Source organism: Drosophila santomea, chromosome 2L (genome assembly GCF_016746245.2).
Source record: "Drosophila santomea strain STO CAGO 1482 chromosome 2L, Prin_Dsan_1.1, whole genome shotgun sequence".
Lineage (NCBI taxonomy): Eukaryota > Metazoa > Arthropoda > Insecta > Diptera > Drosophilidae > Drosophila > Drosophila santomea.
Genome location: NC_053016.2, coordinates 6,974,635 through 6,992,499, shown reverse-complemented (window position 1 = coordinate 6,992,499; position 17,865 = coordinate 6,974,635). Strand labels below are relative to the sequence as shown.

The 17,865-nt window shown below is 42.2% G+C and overlaps 5 protein-coding genes across 9 annotated transcripts; 2 read left to right on the top strand and 3 right to left on the bottom strand.

Annotated features, from left to right (window-relative positions):
- The first annotated feature begins 341 nt into the window (after positions 1-341).
- LOC120447822 lies at positions 342-1,900 on the top strand. Its single transcript, XM_039629405.2, has one exon. The coding sequence runs from the start codon at positions 440-442 to the stop codon at positions 1,313-1,315; it is 876 nt and encodes a 291-aa protein (XP_039485339.1). The 5' UTR covers positions 342-439; the 3' UTR covers positions 1,316-1,900.
- LOC120447827 (alpha-ketoglutarate-dependent dioxygenase alkB homolog 6) lies at positions 1,482-3,016 on the bottom strand. The gene is made up of 2 exons (XM_039629416.2): positions 2,831-3,016; positions 1,482-2,762 (listed from the first exon to the last, which is right to left on the bottom strand). Exons 1-2 carry the CDS (start codon positions 2,858-2,860, stop codon positions 2,088-2,090), a joined length of 705 nt encoding a protein of 234 aa, XP_039485350.1. The 5' UTR covers positions 2,861-3,016; the 3' UTR covers positions 1,482-2,087.
- A 185-nt stretch (positions 3,017-3,201) lies between these two features.
- LOC120447751 (conserved oligomeric Golgi complex subunit 4) lies at positions 3,202-6,290 on the top strand. The gene is made up of 8 exons (XM_039629300.2): positions 3,202-3,411; positions 3,469-4,205; positions 4,263-4,578; positions 4,635-4,765; positions 4,820-5,423; positions 5,479-5,664; positions 5,728-5,954; positions 6,025-6,290. The coding sequence occupies exons 1-8, from the start codon at positions 3,325-3,327 to the stop codon at positions 6,065-6,067; spliced, it is 2,331 nt and encodes a 776-aa protein (XP_039485234.1). The 5' UTR covers positions 3,202-3,324; the 3' UTR covers positions 6,068-6,290.
- Positions 5,976-8,700, bottom strand: LOC120447763 (gamma-tubulin complex component 4 homolog). The gene is made up of 8 exons (XM_039629313.2): positions 8,417-8,700; positions 8,216-8,360; positions 7,876-8,161; positions 7,654-7,813; positions 7,087-7,593; positions 6,657-7,026; positions 6,326-6,599; positions 5,976-6,221 (listed from the first exon to the last, which is right to left on the bottom strand). Exons 1-8 carry the CDS (start codon positions 8,483-8,485, stop codon positions 6,083-6,085), a joined length of 1,950 nt encoding a protein of 649 aa, XP_039485247.1. The 5' UTR covers positions 8,486-8,700; the 3' UTR covers positions 5,976-6,082.
- Positions 8,701-9,534: 834 nt separating this feature from the next.
- On the bottom strand, positions 9,535-15,446 carry LOC120447786 (RNA pseudouridylate synthase domain-containing protein 2). 5 transcript variants are annotated; one of them, XM_039629345.1, is made up of 10 exons: positions 15,353-15,446; positions 14,944-15,219; positions 11,244-11,430; positions 10,955-11,177; positions 10,816-10,903; positions 10,541-10,761; positions 10,267-10,457; positions 9,944-10,215; positions 9,732-9,881; positions 9,535-9,674 (listed from the first exon to the last, which is right to left on the bottom strand). In XM_039629345.1, exons 1-10 carry the CDS (start codon positions 15,389-15,391, stop codon positions 9,600-9,602), a joined length of 1,722 nt encoding a protein of 573 aa, XP_039485279.1. In that variant the 5' UTR covers positions 15,392-15,446; the 3' UTR covers positions 9,535-9,599. The 5 variants fall into 5 exon arrangements, with proteins under 5 accessions (XP_039485279.1, XP_039485287.1, XP_039485294.1 ...); XM_039629353.1 differs by lacking the exon at positions 15,353-15,446 and having other exon boundaries at positions 14,944-15,267; XM_039629360.1 differs by lacking the exons at positions 14,944-15,219; positions 15,353-15,446 and adding an exon at positions 11,998-12,032.
- Positions 15,447-17,865: the final 2,419 nt, after the last annotated feature.

Here is a 17,865-nt window from a genome sequence, read left to right as displayed (position 1 = left end):
TGGAGCTTTCATTATTGGATAGAAGTAGCTAATAGACGAGATACCTTATGAGTTAACATAATAGGAAAGTTAAGTTCCCTGTCCCAACCTTGATCTGAATTGAACCCATCCAAAATTTCGGTCATTTCGTCATGAGAGTTCCCCGAATTGTGCGTTCGGCATTTGAGTATCTGCATCTGTGAATCTTTTTCAAATGGTGCTTCAAATCCAAACGCATCCGTACGCATTCGTATGCGAATGCGATCAAAATGTATTGGCAGAGACCGAAATAAAGTGCACATGGCTCGTCGCCGATTGATAAAAGATAAAAATAAAGAGATCGGTCTCTCTTTATGCGGAATGTGTGCTCGCATTCGCCTGTAAATTCTCGAAGGGAACGCGTGCAATTCGGAGCATCGAAGCACCCAAGGTGATTACATAAAGCCAGAAAACCAGAACCATGCAGAAGGCCATCAAGAAGGAGCTCAGCTTCTCGCTGGACACGCTGGAGCGCTACCGTGCCAAGTACGGACGCAGTGCATCGCTGGACACAAACGGCTCTCCAATTGCTCACACAGACGGCGAGCCGGCTGCTCCTCCGCTGCCGTCGCCCTCGATCTTCACAAAGTCCTTGTCGCCACCGAAGATGACCAAGCTGCAGGAGCTGCAGCAGAAGAAGGAGGCCTATTTGAGGGCCAAGGAGCACGAGCGGGAAATGGAGCAACTGCAGCGCACAGAGAGAAGGTCCATCATAAACGGTTCGGATACGCCCAAACCCAGGACAGGCAGCCCACCGAGCACTTCTCCGACTCCCAATGCAAGTTCCTCGACAACCGCCGCCGTGGCCACCAAGTCATCCAGTCCAGCTGGCTACACCAACTGGTCGAATCACCATGCCACACTCTGCTCCCAGTCGTGGGTGGCCATCTCCGAGCTCATGTACTTCTGCGACAAGTATGAGTTCACCACCCTCAGCACCCGCGATCTGAGAACGCACCAGGAGATCGTCGCCGAGGTGAGAGCTCTGCTGTCCGGCAAGGCGCCCTTCGATCAGCGCACCCGCTTCCCGGGTAACATCCACGATCCGGAGAACCTGTGGGTTTGCATCGGTCGCTGTGCCAGCGTGGAGTACCATCTGCAGCGCATCATCAGCATCTTCCGCAAACCTCTCAATCAATTGACACCGGACAAGCAGCGAACGGTGCGTCAGAATTTCCACCTGGCGGTCAGCGAACTGCGACTGGACATCTCGGCGAGGATCAGCGAAGTGCGGCTGTACGACCGCCTGGTCTTTGAGCGCGAGTTCCGGCTGGAGTGGCAGGATGCGGAGGCCTAGTGGATTAAAGAGTTTAAAGGATGAGTAGGTGGACAAAAACGTTTATTGGCAACTCTTCGCTCTTTTTTGCGGTGCGCGGTGGAAAAAACGGTTACAAAAATACACTTGGACACGGGAGGCCGGAGCATGGAGCACACGAGTGTGCAGCCAATGTGCTGGATGCTCCAATCAACATACATATAAGGGGTACCTCGTCAACTGATCATCATTATGATTTGCTTTGGTTGCAATTGATTTGCTTAATAGTTAACGTAAGGAACATTTTTAATCATAGAGATCTTGCATAAATTCTGTATAATCTGCACAGTTTTGGACCAATCATAACCACAATCAGTTGGTGCGCATACCCACATACAAAGTTAACCACATATTTCACAAATCTAGGCCATGGGGATTGCCTCCATTAATTGCTCGCACAACTAAATCTAAAGGCCGCCGGCGGACAGGTGGAATCTGAGGGTGCAGCTCGAGCCTGGCCGCCGATCAGGCCAACTTATTGCTCCGTAATACGTAATACAAACATTTATATATATGTACACAATGCTAGCGGTATAAATAAAGCACTTTTGTGTGGGCCAACATGGATTTGCTTGCGAACAAGTGTGCTGCTAGTGCGAAGTGCTTAAACATCTAGCGGAAGATTTGAGTTGCGGATTATCATAGTTCTTGGATCCCAGGGATCTCTTCAGTGGGTTCGTTTAACGTGCGGCTAGTCAACATCTGTGTAATCTGTAATCTCTAATGCCAAACAACACTTAATGGCGGAATGAACCTAGCAGAACTTGAGCTTCATCTTGCTGGTCTTGGGCACGTTGCGGATGGTGAGGGAGATGCGCGGGGATCGGCGTACTAGGTGATCCCCGATCTTGTAGGTGTTCTCGCACAGATCGTAGTTGCAGATGCGGTCGCAGAGCACATCCTCGTTGGTCTCGGAGATGGCGTGCAGATAGTCGCTGTACAGCGTGTCCTTAAGGATAAGCAGACTGCGCGGTTCCAGGAGCAGCTTGAAGCGCACTTCACGGGGCAACTGGGGCGGCTGATCCTCACCAGCTTCTGCTTCCTCAGAAGCAGTGGTGTTTTCACGCTTGGCAAACTCCAGCACGGTGTGGGAGCCCGTCGAAATGGTGGAGATGATGGGGTGGAATAGTGGTCCATCTGTGTGCGGCAGAATTCCCTGACCCGGCAGATACTCGTTGACCAAAACATGATTGGCGTTCTGGGACTCAAACACACCCAGGTTGTTCACCTTATCCACATAGGTCTGCAGCCACTCGGGAATCTCCTCGGCAATCATTCCATTGGGATGCGGCACACCGCCGTAGTTGACCAGCCGGCGGTTCAGCAGCTGCGTCCATCGAGGCTTCGGCGTCCGCTCGATGTGGCTCAGGATGCGCTGCTCCTCCTCGGAAGTGATGAAGTTCGGAATGTACATGACAGTCGGTGGGCACTGGAAAGGATTAGGGATAACTAGGATAACGAGGACTTCACTTGAGTTTCATGGGGTAATCAGCTTGCCTTGCGCACTTCAAAGCCCGTGAAATCCATGACTAGGTCTACGCTTATCTATCGGAATGCTACGCTAAAGCTAATTCTACTTTAATTGCAAATCAATAATTTTGTTAAGCTTTGAATTCAGCATCAGCTGTTTAGGAAATCGAGGGTGCCCGTATTTTCTGTAACTGCTACTTTTGGTTTGGCGCTTTTGAAAGATTGTATTTTACTTAAGAACAAATAGTTATACTTGTTTGACAAATAAATTATTTCAGCTGGATTCGAGAATTCATCCTTTTAAAGTAATTTATTGTTAATAAAACAGCATTTAAGCAGCGTTGCCAGCATTTAAGCTATCGATATACCACATTCCGATACATTCGGGCCAGAGCCGCAAACTGCCATCGCTATTTCAATGCAAAACAAATTTTTCATTCCACGTATCCGATCATTTATCCAATTGGAAAATACGATCAATAAATATAGAAGATCCGGGAATCCGGACCGACGGCAGCAGGATGAGTGTTCTTGAACAGCTGGGTGCCCTAGACATCGGCACAAATGAGGAGGTGGACGAAACCCTGCAGCGGATCGCCGACGAAGAAGTGGAGTGCCAAGTCAATAAACCTTCGCTTAAGTCTAATGTGTTTCCATCGTTTTAGGCAAAAGTAAACGAGAGGCTGGAGTCGCTGCTGGCCAAACAATGTCAGATTGAGGCCAGAATGAGTGGCATTGGGAGATCCCTCAGCCTGCTGCACACGGTGGACAGCGATTCCAACAAGCTGAACGACCAGATTGTAAACACCGCCCAGTTGGCCGAATCGGTGAGCGCCAAGGTGCGCCGGTTGGATTTGGCCAGGTGCCGAGCCTCTGAGTGCCAGCAGCGGGTGCACGATCTGATCGACCTGCACCTGTGCAGCCAGGGCGTGGTGAAGGCCATCGGCGAGGAGGACTACGAGAAGAGCGCCACCCACATTGCCCGCTTCCTGGCGATGGATCAGCAACTGCTGCGGCGTACCGCCGACGACGTTCAGGGATCCATAACGTCGGTTAGCGATGCGGTGAAGACGCTGGAGGATGCCACCGAGAAGACCCGTGTCCTGATTGCCAAGCGCTTCGATGAGGCGGTCAAAGCCGATGACTTGGCCTCTGTGGAAAGATTCTTCAAAATCTTTCCTCTAGTTGGTTGCCATCGCACCGGGATCGAAAAGTTCTCGCTCTACATTTGCCAGAAGCTGGCAAACAAGGCTCAAAAGGAACTAAGAAACGCCCAGGACATAGCCAAGGCGGAATCACGCCTGCAATTGGCCTACGCAGATCGACTGACTGCTATTCTGGAGAACTTCGCAAGAGTGGTGGAAGTCAATCAGCCGATAATCGAAGCATTCTACGGACAAGCGTAGGTAGCTTAGTCATGACAACACAGAATCTTTTAAAATATGTGACTCTCCTGCAGTTCATCGTCGCTGATCGACATGGTGGCCATTCTGCAGCACGAATGCGATACGGAGGTTAAGAATCTTCTAATGGAGTTCAACAAGAACCGGCAGATCCAGTACCGCAGCAAGCAAGTTAATGAATCCACTCAGCGGTCGGCCGGTGGCGGAACTCTCGGAAGCAACAGTATCCAGGCCCTGGGTCATTATAGGAAACCCTCTGGCGGCTCGGTGGACAAGCTAAATCCCAAGGAAATCGATGCCATTATTGCTGAAATAACCGTCATGCACGCCAGGGTCGAGTTGTACTTCCGATTTATGCGAAGACGCTTACAGGCAAGGCGAAAATGCTCTTATGAAAGTAAGGTTTGCTATAACTATAAGTATTGCAGGTTCATGTGGAAACGTGTGTACCAGAAAAGGAGCAGTTGGATATAATGGAACGCTATGAGAAGATCATGAAGAACTCCGATCTGCGCCGCCAAATGCAAGAGATCTTGAGTACCTATTTGCTCCTGGAAAGGTAGATTTTGGGAATTATTTTTAACTGTTTAACTGATCGGTAATATATTTATAGATATTTCATGGAGGAGAGCGTTCTCAAGGCCATTGGCTTGGACACTTATGAGTCTGGGCAGCAGTGTTCATCCATGGTAGACGATATATTCTTCATTCTTCGCAAATCAATTCGAAGGGCCTTGACAACCCAGTCGATAAACGGAACCTGTGCTGTGATCAACAACGTGGCTGCCTGCCTGGATGGTGATTTTGTGAGCGCACTTAAGGCGCCCTTGAAAAGCGGCTACCCATCGGGCTACATCGACTTGGCTCAGGCGTATAATGCTATCCAAACGACCCTGCAGCAGGGAAAACTACATTCCAGCGATGCCGATCGAGGTCGAGCCAACTTCCTGGTGCAGCTAAACAATGCCGACATATCGACGGAGTATATTGAGACACTGTGTCAGACGATGGAACAGGAAATTGCTGGCACATTCCCGCAAACGACGCCGGTGGAGCGTCAATTGCTGGACAGCTGCCTCACGGAACTTAAAGCTGTACGGGATGCGTTGAAAGCCACGGTTGATTTTGGAATGCAGCAGCTGCGATCTAGTGTTATAAAGCCACGCCTCAATCCCTGGATCAATCAGTTCTTGAACTACAGTCACAATTTGAATGAGGTAAGAGCTTTGACTGAATTTATTGTATGAGATCGCAATGACATATGTTTTTTAGGAGGAACTTGCTGCTTACGAAGCTGGAGAGACGTTCGTCCAGTTTTTCATAGTGCAATTGGATGGACTCCTCAACTCTTTTAAGAACTCATTGAGTCCGCGCAACTATGATGCCCTCGTTAGCATTTTGGCGACCGAAGTGACTATTCAATTGGAACGGGCTATTAAAAAGATCAGCTTTAACAGAGTATGTATCTAAGCAGGCAAATTTCCCTTGTGGAATAATAATAAGTTTTGTTCTATTTAAAAGCTCGGCGGTCTGGTGCTTGATCAGGAAGTTCGTGCCTTGGGCAGTTACCTAACAGGAGCCACATCTTGGTCGGTCAGAGATAAGATGACACGTATTTCCCAAATTGCTACCCTTCTCAATCTGGACAAGATTTCGGAGCTTGCAGAGTATTGGAATCCCGAGAATAACAAAGAGATGTCATCTTGGCATCTAACACCTAACGAAGTTCGCACATTCTTAACGTTAAGGTAAGAGTGAGAAGTACATAATTCCAAAATAACATTTTCTTGTTTTATTAATCGTACGATTGATTTTCAGAAACGACTTTCGTATAGAAGATATTAAGCGGCTACAACTGTAGGCAAAAACATTTTATTCAGGCGGATGTGTTATGACTGGCACTGAACCAATGATTAAAATCCAATCGCAATAGCAGTTGAGAAAGCGGACCCAAGCAAGATGCTGATTTTACATCGACTAATAGTTGGATAAGGCTCGCGATTTGAACACCAAAACTATAAAAAAAAACAAAGTTATTACTATTACCCACGATAATTGATAAAGTAAATTAACGATTGACATAATTTATCACTCGCTTAACAAAAATGTAGGGACTTACCTTTCATTAAGTCGGTCGATTTCAGCCTCTAAGTCATCCGGCGGTTCTCTCGTTTGGGTCATGCGCGCAAACTCCTCACATATGCTAAAGAGTTTAAGAAGGGTTCCATAAATGGGATTTCGGTTTTGGCACCCAGTGACATTCATTTGGGTCTCCGAGTCGGTAAGCAGAAAGCAATGAGAAAGAACATTTGCCAGAAAAACAGTGTGAGCCCTTTGTATTTCCTCGAAATCAGTCTTGTTCTTGATCACATTCAACAATATTCCAAATTGACCTGTAACAAAATGGAGAGTTATTTTTGAGCAATTTAGTAACTCGTACACGAACTCACTTTCAAGCACATCTACTTGAATGTAGTACTGCATGTTGTTTAGAAAGAACATAAGATAGTTGCGAAGACTTATGATTTTACTATTTAAAGGCACATCCATACACTTTGCCTTCCAAGTCTGCTTGGCCCAGACCCTTTGTATTTCGTATTGGAATGTTCGAATAATCAGTAAAAATCTGAATATCTTGTTGTACCGCTCAATGGTTTTTGGGGAGAACAACAGATTCAATGGCCACTCATACTCGTACTTCAGACTGAGGCCTTGCAGAAAATGAAAGTCGGAATTTTCATCTGGTTCACCAGATGTTCTTTGGCAGCTAAGTGAAAACTTTTCCAAGTCATCTGAGATTCCCGTCACAGTAGCTGCAATCTGAGTGTAAAATAAAGAATGACATATAAGATATTAAAGAATATCATGGTTAAACTATACCTCGAATGATCTAGTGACGTTTTTAAAACGCTCTTCGCGATATGTTTCCATGTTACCGATCATTTGGGAGCAGAACTCCAAGTAGAACTCTCCCCTGCCCAACAAAAAGAAGTCCTTTATCAGTGCCATTTGCCGCTCCAGATCCACTTCATTCACAGCGATCTCCGACAAGCGGGTGCTAACGTAATTCTTGATATCGTTAATAACATTTTCGACACGAAACACATTGATTGTGTCCTCGTTGCACAGATCAATGACCATTTGAAAGAACTCGGACTCCCTGCCGTTCCACAGCTGATAGATATCATCACGATTCAACTCAGCCAGCTTTACTGCCAGTTGGTCTGTTTTGTTTTTTACTTTTATGTTGCGCCGCATTTTGAAGACCAGCACTGTTTGTCCCACAAACAGAACTTTTTCAGCCAAAACGACGGACAGAAATCCTGGCAGCTGCTCCAAATTTACCTCGTATTGCCAAATGTAGTCCTCGGGGTTTTTCTCTGCGCTCTGGCAACAAAAGTGCTATTTATAACTTACGGATATGATAATCATTTGTAACGTTCCTACCATTAGGGAGCTACTGGCCGACTTGCTTAACAAGCTACCATCAACCGCATCCGTTGTTGTGAATTTAATGAAGAATTCCGAGTGCACATCGTCGATCACCCCAAACAACAGCCAGTGAGCCAGGCTGGAGAAGAACGCGTTCTTAACAGGTTTTATAATCCTGCATAATGGAGAGTATTCGGATAAGAGAAATAAGGCTTTTTGAGTTGGTGATAAACTTGCTTCTTCATAGCTTGTTCCAGCTGATAATCGCCGTTCTGGGACTGCTGATTAAGGTTATGAAGCAGGACGCATCCTCGCAACTTCAGCACCTGGATCTCCATGATGAGGTTCCGCAGGAACACCAGCAGAGGCAACTTGACTTGCAGGGCATCGTGGACATGTGCGAGCGAGGTGCGCTGGTTTCCAAAGCAATACTTCTCCAGACGAGTGATCTCCGCGTAGTAATCCTCCAGAGCAACTTCAATGCCCTTCGCCAAATTGAGCAAGTAGTAACCCCGCGAAAGATCTGCGGTAAAACTATTTAAAATCTATTTAAACATATGCATGTTGCCATTTATACCTGGAAGTTCGCCAAGTGTATTCGTCTGCGTTCCCATTGAATGGGTAAACTGCTCAACTTCTTGGTAAACTTTAATCATTCTCAAAATGCCCAAAAATATCTCCCTCTCGGAAGGATGTATGAACTGGTCAATGACTGTGGTGTCCTAGAAAGTTGGCGTGTACAGCTTTAAAAGTTATTTGTTGGGATCGTTTTGCTTACATTGAATGCTTTTATTCCTAACTTCTCCGGATTATGGCTCCGGCAAGCAATTAACAAATCGTGTATCATTATTTCGATGCTATAATTCGGGATTTGTATTTTATTTGCGCCAGATGTCCGGTAGAGATGACACACTTTCCGAGCCGTTGGTTATCGATAAGTACCAAGTAATCGACAGAATTAGGGGGATTCCCTTCCCGCCAACTTTTATTTAAAACTCCAAATTCTTAAAATTCATTCATTTAAATTAAATATATTTCCATCAAACATTTGTGCACTGCGAATTTGTAGCATCAATAATATAAGCAAACTTAAAAATGTACTTTGGCGAGCAGATGATTTTTTTGCAGTGATCATATTGGAAACGAAACTTTTTATATATTTTTTATCCCGACTTCCATAGTACTTTTCCACATTTGTTCCATTTGTAAACCAAATAAGGAAAGGAACCCACGTAATTTGCAAAGTCCCACAAATTTCCATTCCACTTGTGCAGTCATATTCCGCAATGCAAACGTTGGTTTCATTTACCAATTCTGAAGCAAGTTCTTTCCAAATTGCATAAAAAAAGATACATGACACACAATCCGGTGCATAAAATTTAACAAAGTTATAACTTAGCTTAAAAACCTGGCCAGCTATACAGCGACTTTCGTTTACTTGCATTGGAAAACTATATTTTGAATTATCATTTAATATGTTGTATTTAGTTAATAATTCAAGTAGGTTTTCAAAGTTATTAATTACTCTTATCCCACCACTTTTTTCAATCCAAAGCCATTGCGGATATTGATTAATTTGTCTTCTTATGCAATTGAAACCACTGCGCGCAGAATGGCCAGAGGAAGTTCTTGCAGAGTTTCATCCAGGATAGTTGGCATCCTAGGACATCCGCTGCACGATGATAGATAGTACTCGACAAGGACATCTCCTTGCTTTTGATATTGGTTCAGTAATTTGGGATCAATATCTTTGACGGAATTCGTTAGCAGCTCTCCAATTGATACAGCAGGCAAACATAGCAAAAATATCAAAAATACCTCTTTCATTTTAAACATACAATTTAAAATATGACAAATAAATCAATACTACCAAAAAACATTGAGAACGCAGAGTTATAAGATGAAAAAACCAAATTTTTGTATACTCTGTAAAAACTTTTTACTGAAGCGTCATATTCCATTTACAATTGATCGTAATCAATATTCGAACTACAAGCCCAGTCCGGGAGTTCTGTTTCGTACTCCCAGCCAACACCCTGTAAAAAAGTTTTAATTTAAAACGAAGCCCTAAAAAGGCAGAGTTTACAACGAACCTTGTATTTCCATGCATGCAAGTACATGATGAGATCCTTTGTGCCGGGGTCCCTGTAGTTGATCTTGCATTCAGAACATTGAGGGTCCGAAGTTGTCTTTTTTGGATCGAAGGATCTGTCTGGCTCTTCATAGCACGTTTGGGTGGCAGTCTGTGCAGTAGGATATAACCATTGTATTCTACAGACTTGTACAAATATAGTAAATTACTTACTGCGTTACTTGGTTCAAGTGTTTCCGAAATCACACACGTGTCGGTCTCACTATTGACAGTGCTTTCTACTACTGAAGTACTTGTTGCGCCGCCTTTTATTTCTGCTGATACGATTTGATCTCCTTCCAAGCCCAACCAGTTTTCGGCATTATGAATGCTAATTAAGTTACTGATCAACTGCTCTTCGGTTATTCCACCGATATCTCCACCTTTGCCTTTTAATGGTCCAAAAACTTCATGGTTGTACAAGGGATCATTTGAAATGGGATAGCCTGTGGAATACGAGCGTTATGATTGCATCGAATTATCTCGTTATTACTCACCTAGGTATTGTAAATGCACTCGTATTTGGTGCATTCGTCCTGTTAGGGGTTTGCACAAAACAATACTGTCACTGCCCACTTCGCCAATTCGTTTAAATGTGGTTTTACAGTCCTTGCCCTTTGGTGAAACCTTACAAACACCGATCTTGTAGCTCACGACATCGATTTTCTCATTGCATTCAACTGTGCCACTAAGAAAGATATGCAAAACGAATACAAATTCAAAAGATTAGATGCACATACATACGTATTGAAAAGTAATTTTTCGACTTACTCTGGAAAGCGTCCCTCAACGCGGCAAACATATTCCTTTTGCACTTGTCTAGTTCGGATTTGCAGCTCCAGTTCGCGGGCTCTTTCAGCAGTCCGTCCAAACAAAAGAAGGCCAGACGTAAGTCGATCCAGTCTGTGGATGGTTCGCAGGTTCTTCAGATTGTGCTCCTTGGCCAGAATGAACACCACCGTGTTATGTCTATATCGCCCACAAGGGTGTACCTGAAATAATACGATTATTATTATATTCGTTGGTGTTTAAATGAGTATACCTACAGGTATCGATGCTGGTTTATTCACAACCACAATATCCTTGTCCATGTACACAATCTTGATGGGCTGTGAAGTAACAGGGACTTCGTGTCTAGAATGCAAATGTGTGCATATTCAAATGAGGTTTCCTACTGATGCTTACCTATGCACCACATTGGCCAGCAGATCGTTATGTTTGATTTTGTAGTCCTTGGGAACCTTCTCATAATTGACAGTCAATTTTCCTGCCTCCAGGCTGCGCTCATATTCCTCCGGCGGAGCGGCTCGGAATTCACGGACAAATACATCCAGAATTTTCTCATCAACCCAACGTCCTTTGGCGAACGTCGTGAATGTGAAAAAATAGGGATACACCTTTCGCAGACCTGTAGATTGTGATAATTACATTATGGGACATTTTTTAAGATGGGTTTTAAAAATGTGTGACATACCGTTTTCAAAATAATACGAGGTTTCGTCGTATCTTTCATCGCTGAATCCAGGACGCTTGGTCTTAAGTCCATTGGCATCTAGTTTTACTTTTTTCACATGGCCTTCGTCATCTGCGCTGCTAGCTTTTCGTTTTTCCGCCAGAATTTCTTTTGTTTGCGTTTCAGACTTTTCCTCTGATAGGGAAATCTGTAAGATACAAAAAATCCATTTTATATATGTTTATATGCTTATAAGATCTATGTTTATTTTTATATGATCTAAGCTTACTATATAGAGACTTGCCTTAGATTTATGAACTACCACTTAAAGATTCAGAAAATACGAAAGCATTATGTGTTTTTTATGTATGTATGCTTATCAGGTTATCAGCTTTTAACACAAGGAGCCTTGATTCCGGTGTTTGTGTGCAAACAACTCCTTCCTTTCTTTCCGCTGGCTAAGCTAAATTTTCAGACAGACTGTTTGGTTATCCTTGTTGCACACGAAAAGGAAAACAAAAACTACAAAATTGGCTTTGAACCAGCAGAATTGTGTTAGTTACTGGTCCACCAGCCAATAGGTTCTAGCCAGGAAGCAAACATAGACAAAAGTCCATAATTAAACAGGTAGGAGGTGCTATGTTTTGTGTGGCAGTTTACTTCTTGTCACTCCTGGCAATTTTCCAATCAGTCCTTGTGCTCCTTCGTAAACTTTTTGCCTGCCTCTACAAATATGGTTGGCTTGAGCCAAACACCAACAATTTATATCACTTACATTTGGCATGCCGCTTTTTGTAAACAAATCCACGCTTCTTCTTCTTCACATTCACCTACATTGATAACACAACCTTGACACGGCGTTGCCAGACCGATTTACAGGGGGCAGCCCCATTGGGTTAATTTGGCGCATTGGAGTTATCACAGGACATTCAAAAGTGTCATCTCTAAACGTTTTTTATGCTATTTATGGTTTATACACATTTATTTAATATATATTAAATAGTTATGCAACCCCTTTAAATTTATCTCACAGTTTTCTTAGTCTGCGGGTACTAAAGCCTACAAATGAAATGCTTTTGATTGCTCCAAGTCAATTATATAATAATTGCAAAACTAAATTAAAAGCTTTTGGGATCGTATAATGGAATAATTAGTATTATTATGGGGAGACAATCAAAGCCTATCATTTGAAGTAACTATTCAACGCTGCCACCGTTATAAAATTTAATTCAAAAACTATATAAAATAAGTTTTATATCGCAAAATATAACCGCCTTTGCATAAATGAAAAGAAAACAAATAAAATAAAAATTACATGTTCGAATCACACGGCTTATTACGGCTCTTAATTACTACATTTCTATACATTTATAATTTCGTTAATTGCGCAAAGTGTGCCTGATCCACAAAGCCACTTAGCCCAAAAGCAGCCGTTCCTCCTTCTTAGTTCCTCAGTTTGATGGCGCAAGCCAGTGCCAGTGGAATGGAAAATGGCCAGGACTGCAGCCGACCAAGTCTTAGAGGGATTTTCCTCTTCCTGCAACCAGATCCAGTATCCAGCCGCCAGCAGCGGTGGTTTTCGTAATGTGTGTTTACATGGTATTGTAAGAATTATAAAAACGACTGGCCCAAAAGGCGCATCGCGGAAACAATGAGGACCGCACTTAGGATACCCGGATACCCATACCCAAGCACCCGCCTGAAAGCACAAGGCACTGACACTAATAATTGCGGAAACATCACGACCAACAGACCAACTTGACAAAAGTAGCTCGTTAGGCAGCCACCGCGATGGCGGGACACTAGAAACCCGCTGAGGCCCCCCAAAAAGAACTAATTATGACAAATCCGCGGTAAAGTATATACGTAGGTAAGTGAAACGAGTCCGTCCGTCTGTCCAGTTGGTCCCCATCCTCACACATAACTTAACTCCTTGCGTGAGCACGATAACCCAGACGATATCCTTGAATCATCCCTTTATATTTTATATACATATACATACACCTTCGAATCCGTATGCATACACCACGTTAATTCGGGATGCCCGGTTTTTTAGTTTATTGATTGTTTAATTAGCGAGAGAGAATTAGGAAGGGGTTTGCGCTTTAAGTGTACACCCGGGCTAAATATTTAAGGCCATTTGCCACTGTCACGTACGAGTCAGTTGAGGTGGAGGAACCAGTAAAGAAAGCCAGCAAAAAGCCCAAAACTTGCATGCTTGTACGGTTTTTGTGGGCCATTAAGGGTTTTGTCTAAAATCTGGTTTTTGTTGCACATCTTAGCAGAGCCCTACATTTTTAAGAATGTACTGACGCCTAAGGGTGGCTTTAAATTTCTATGCCGTCCAGAACGTTGACTCTGCTGCAGCCACTGCAGTCTCGTTTATTGGGGCATTTGTGACTCAAAGTCTCGTAAAAGTAGCTTAAATCTCCAGGTGCCTGGGTGCTGCTACTCCTCCCTGCTCCACCGCATGTTTATATCCAATTTTATGACTTTCGAAACTTTAAGATAATAGAATAAAACTGATATAAACCCATTTTTCGCACACGAATGTGTGGGAGTCACGCAACGAAGTTTAAGCGTTGCCTTTACTTATTGGTATTAACTATTTTGAAACTTTCCCAAAGACTTCAAAATTCTTGACATATTCTGAAGAATATATACAACCCACCCACTTTTAGCTCCAATCAAAACTTTTCTGTGGGCAAACGTGTATTACAAATTTTCTGCAAGGCCACACCTTTCATACTCAGGTTTCTAGTTTATTACGTCAAGTTTCAACATATTTAACAATTGAAATTGACGCTGAAATCAGCCCTAATTAATTGTTTAAATTAATGCAGCAAATTGCATTTGCGACTCCCTGATTAGCTTTTTAATTAAGTTTTAAGTGCGCGATTGGAGCTGCTGCATTGAAATTTCCCTCGACACCAATAATACTGCATAAGTGAGGACAGGAATCCGAATCCACACAATTTGCGAGCAGACCGGACTAAATTGTTTTGGGCATTCGATTCCCCCAAGATAAATATGCTCTTTTACTAGCTGCGAATCGGTCAAAGTTCGAGAACTGGTCGCAAATCGCGGTTTCCTTGCTGACTTGGCGCTGTAAAGCGGGTAAATAAATGGGAATTATTAATGGAGGGGCCACTCCATGGTAAACAAACTTGCATTTAATCAAGTCCAGCTTACCTTCATATATTCTTGATAATAGGTTTAGCATATGTGAAATGTTATACTAGAATGACTATGAGAACGAACACTTTTAGCTAATCTGCTATTATAAAAGTTCATGTTTTATAAGAATACTTTCAAATGTAGTGCTATACTACACTATGTTTATGTAGCTTTTTATAGCGAACTCTAATTCTGAGTATTTTTCTTCAGAGTATCTATACATTTGGTAGTATAAAATAGAGAAAACGAAAGCAAGCATATGATATTTAACTTTCTTGAACGAATCTAAGCCAAAAAAAAAAAATTGTTTTATAGCATGGTTACATACACGCTTAAAGTAGATATTACATTTCCTAATACAAAATTACAATAAACTTTTTTTTTCTAAAATATTGTTTTTTATTGTAAAAGTAGACTAGATAAACTCAGTATTCTTGAATTCATGATATGTACCATATATAAAAGAACTCATTTTTAGTAACCGGATTAGAGTATCATTGACCTTCTCACGGAAACATGACAAGTAGATCTTAGCACTACTCACCGGTGGATCTTTGCCTTCGGCTGGATTCCCATCCGTATCATCTGGAAACCACACGCATTTGGGGGACTCTTCCCGATCGGTGATGTTGCCGCCTGAAGACGGATTTGTGGACAGCATGTGGCGGTGCAGGAATATGTTCTCCACGTCCACGGATGAGGCATCTCCATGCTGGGTCTGCGCGTTTCTCAAAAGCTTGGGGCTTTGCATTTTCGCCAGGCACGATAATTGTTTATAGTCTCTGACTTGCGGCCGATTTACAAGAATATCTGAGCAACGCTATAAATGTAACAACAAGTTAGTCAACACGTGCACAGACTGTAGTTCAATATACAGAAACACTCTGCTTAATGAGATAATTCAACTGAATAAGTTAAATGATACTTTAATTCATAACACAAACAGCACTTGCCAAACGAAAAACGCCACTAAATTGCCGCAAAAACCGCATGAAAACTACGTTTTTATGCCGAAAGCAAACAAAACCAAAACATTGCCTATCGATAAGCGCGCGAACCACTGATTCGCGGGAATTGAACCGCATTAGGGGTATTTGCGCGGAACTGGCTGAGTTTTGAAAACCACTCGAAACCGTTTTCGAAATTATAAAAAACAATAATCTAATTCAGTTTTAACTTATGTTAAAAGTTATTTCAAATGATTGCGCTCATTTATTTTAATTTCTTTTGGTTTCAATGGCGTGAAAGACAAATCCCTTCCATCAAAAATTTGACAGTTTTTTTGTTAGCAATTCTGAGATTGGTAAAGGTTGTAAAGCACTAGACATTGAACTTAGAAATCCTCAAGCTGGACGCTGATAACATCCAGTTCTTTTAAATTAATACCCAATTAACAAGTACCCGAATTGAAATCAGGACTGCCAGCAGTCATAAAGAAGTTAATTTATAACTGCCTGCAGTATCGCGTATAATATACGAGCCGAGTTACTTTTTATCCAGCCTTAAGGCTTAATTACATTAACGTGTTCCCATATTTGGTAACTGCATACATGTGTGCGAACATGCATGTGGGAGAGTAATATGAGGCCCAGCACACCTTTCTATATATACTCTATATATACTTTATATACAGGTTGGTAAAAGATCTGTGTTGTTTATAAACACGCGGTTGATGGGCATGTTTAGAGGCAAAGCTTTTCTATGAAAGCGAAAAAAAAACGCGATGTCGTCATTTTTAGTTTTGTCCAGGCGAAAAGTCAATTTAGAACAGTAGCTCAAATGTGCAGGTGTGTGTGCGGGCTCTCACACACACATACACCAACACACCAATGCGGATAGGGAGAAATTTAATGGGTGAGCTGGCGCACACCTACAAAATATCGTGCTGATTTAATCACTTTCTTCGTTTTCACAAACGAACGTCAACTCCTCACACACAAATACACACACACACTTACTTGCTCGCACACACCCACACCCACACACACGCACACACACACCAACCCCTGTTTATTCAGGATGAGCCCTATAGCTTTTTAGCCATATAGCCCCATAGCCAGTGGCCATTAAATGTTGCCTCAAATGACGGGCAAGCCTTTTCTTTGTTGTTCGCTTTCGTGACCAACCGCGTTTCAAGGAGACCTCTACTCTATATAGTCCATATAGTCCATAGCGTCTGGATCTGAATGGAATGGTCCGTGCGAAAGTGGGTGAGTTTTGGAAAACAAAAGTCACGCAGTCAAACACGCAATTCGCGGAGCCTTAGCCCAAATTTGATCAAACATAATGCCTTCTGTGTTTTGGCTACCGCTAATTGGAAAAAATTATTAAAACTAATGTAACTATCTTGGAGTTGTTTCAATGCTCTTTGCTTATCAAATGATCAACATGAGCTTGGTTGAGAATTTTACAAGAGGCCTTTGCTCTAATTTGCTGACCTATTTGTTGCCTACTTTTTGGCGCTCAAATACGGATAGCAGTGCATGTCCTATTTTAAAAGTTAAATATATTTTTTTCAATACTAAACTAAACAACTAAATAAAAATTATCCATAGATTCGAGTGCTTTGACAATCAGTTTGAAAAGAAAACAAGCTTTCAATTTTAAGATTAAAACTTCTTCACCATCATAACTCTACGTTGCAAATTTCACTGGTGAATCAGATCTCTCAAACTTTTGTTACTCATCAGCAGAAACATTCTTTTGTTATTTTTTTTTTATCACAGTGTCAATTGGAAAAGGCAAAGCATTGTTTTCAAAATGCGCATGTTGGTATGTGATTTTTGAGGAACTATTTCGAATGATTATTTGGTACAAGTCGTAACTGATATTTCAAGGCAATGGCTGCAACACCAGAAGCTTGATTTTGAATTTAAAATTGCTTCGAGCATTCCAGCAAAGTTTATTTTATATGAGTAAGTGTGGGTGTGCCAAAGGACACTTACCATTTGTTTAGAGGAATTGTGTCAAATGGTCCCTGTGGCTTTGCAAGCACATCAATGTGTTGATAGAAAAATTCAAGAGCAACGTATTTCACATCGAATGGAATTAAACTGACCACTGTCAAATTTTTGTTGTGTAAGTTTTTTAAAAATTTGTAGACGATATTAAAACTATGTTTGTATGTCAAAAAACCATTGCAGTACTGATTCCTGGCCTATTATAAAATCACTTTATTTTTTAAAAATTCTATGAAAGTAACGTTGAAATGTGTTGCATGCTGGCAACCATATGTTGCATGTTGCAGCTCCATATCAAATGCAACCACAACCAATTCGCCCAATATTTAATTTGAATGCGAAAGGTAGATTTTGTATTAACAAATAAATAGTTTGCCAAAATAGATTTTAATTGGTGCACTTCAAAATAGACAGACATTCTAAAAACAACCGCAATAACTTGACTATGCTCAATAAATTCAATTCTTTTTTTACGCCCTGCTTTCTGGCGCATAAGTTAAGTTTTA

What these genes read in the sequence shown, in the direction of transcription:
- LOC120447786 (XM_039629345.1), bottom strand. Translation starts at nt 15,391, where the DNA reads ATGCGGTTTTTGCGGCAATTTAGTGGCGTTTTTCGTTTG. An exon ending in TTAGTGGCGTTTTTCGTTTG is followed by an intron (nt 15,220 to 15,352) that starts GCAAGTGCTGTT and finishes TTACATTTATAG; the next exon opens with CGTTGCTCAGATATTCTTGT. An exon ending in CTCGTATTATTTTGAAAACG is followed by an intron (nt 11,178 to 11,243) that starts GTATGTCACACA and finishes CACAATCTACAG; the next exon opens with GTCTGCGAAAGGTGTATCCC.
- LOC120447763 (XM_039629313.2), bottom strand. Translation starts at nt 8,485, where the DNA reads ATGATACACGATTTGTTAATTGCTTGCCGGAGCCATAATCCGGAGAAG. An exon ending in TACACTTGGCGAACTTCCAG is followed by an intron (nt 8,162 to 8,215) that starts GTATAAATGGCA and finishes GTTTTACCGCAG; the next exon opens with ATCTTTCGCGGGGTTACTAC. An exon ending in CTGGAACAAGCTATGAAGAA is followed by an intron (nt 7,814 to 7,875) that starts GCAAGTTTATCA and finishes TCCATTATGCAG; the next exon opens with GATTATAAAACCTGTTAAGA.
- LOC120447827 (XM_039629416.2), bottom strand. Translation starts at nt 2,860, where the DNA reads ATGGATTTCACGGGCTTTGAAGTGCGCAAG. An exon ending in CGGGCTTTGAAGTGCGCAAG is followed by an intron (nt 2,763 to 2,830) that starts GCAAGCTGATTA and finishes AATCCTTTCCAG; the next exon opens with TGCCCACCGACTGTCATGTA.
- LOC120447751 (XM_039629300.2), top strand. Translation starts at nt 3,325, where the DNA reads ATGAGTGTTCTTGAACAGCTGGGTGCCCTAGACATCGGCACAAATGAG. An exon ending in GAAGCATTCTACGGACAAGC is followed by an intron (nt 4,206 to 4,262) that starts GTAGGTAGCTTA and finishes ACTCTCCTGCAG; the next exon opens with TTCATCGTCGCTGATCGACA. An exon ending in ACAGTCACAATTTGAATGAG is followed by an intron (nt 5,424 to 5,478) that starts GTAAGAGCTTTG and finishes TATGTTTTTTAG; the next exon opens with GAGGAACTTGCTGCTTACGA.
- LOC120447822 (XM_039629405.2), top strand. Translation starts at nt 440, where the DNA reads ATGCAGAAGGCCATCAAGAAGGAGCTCAGCTTCTCGCTGGACACGCTG.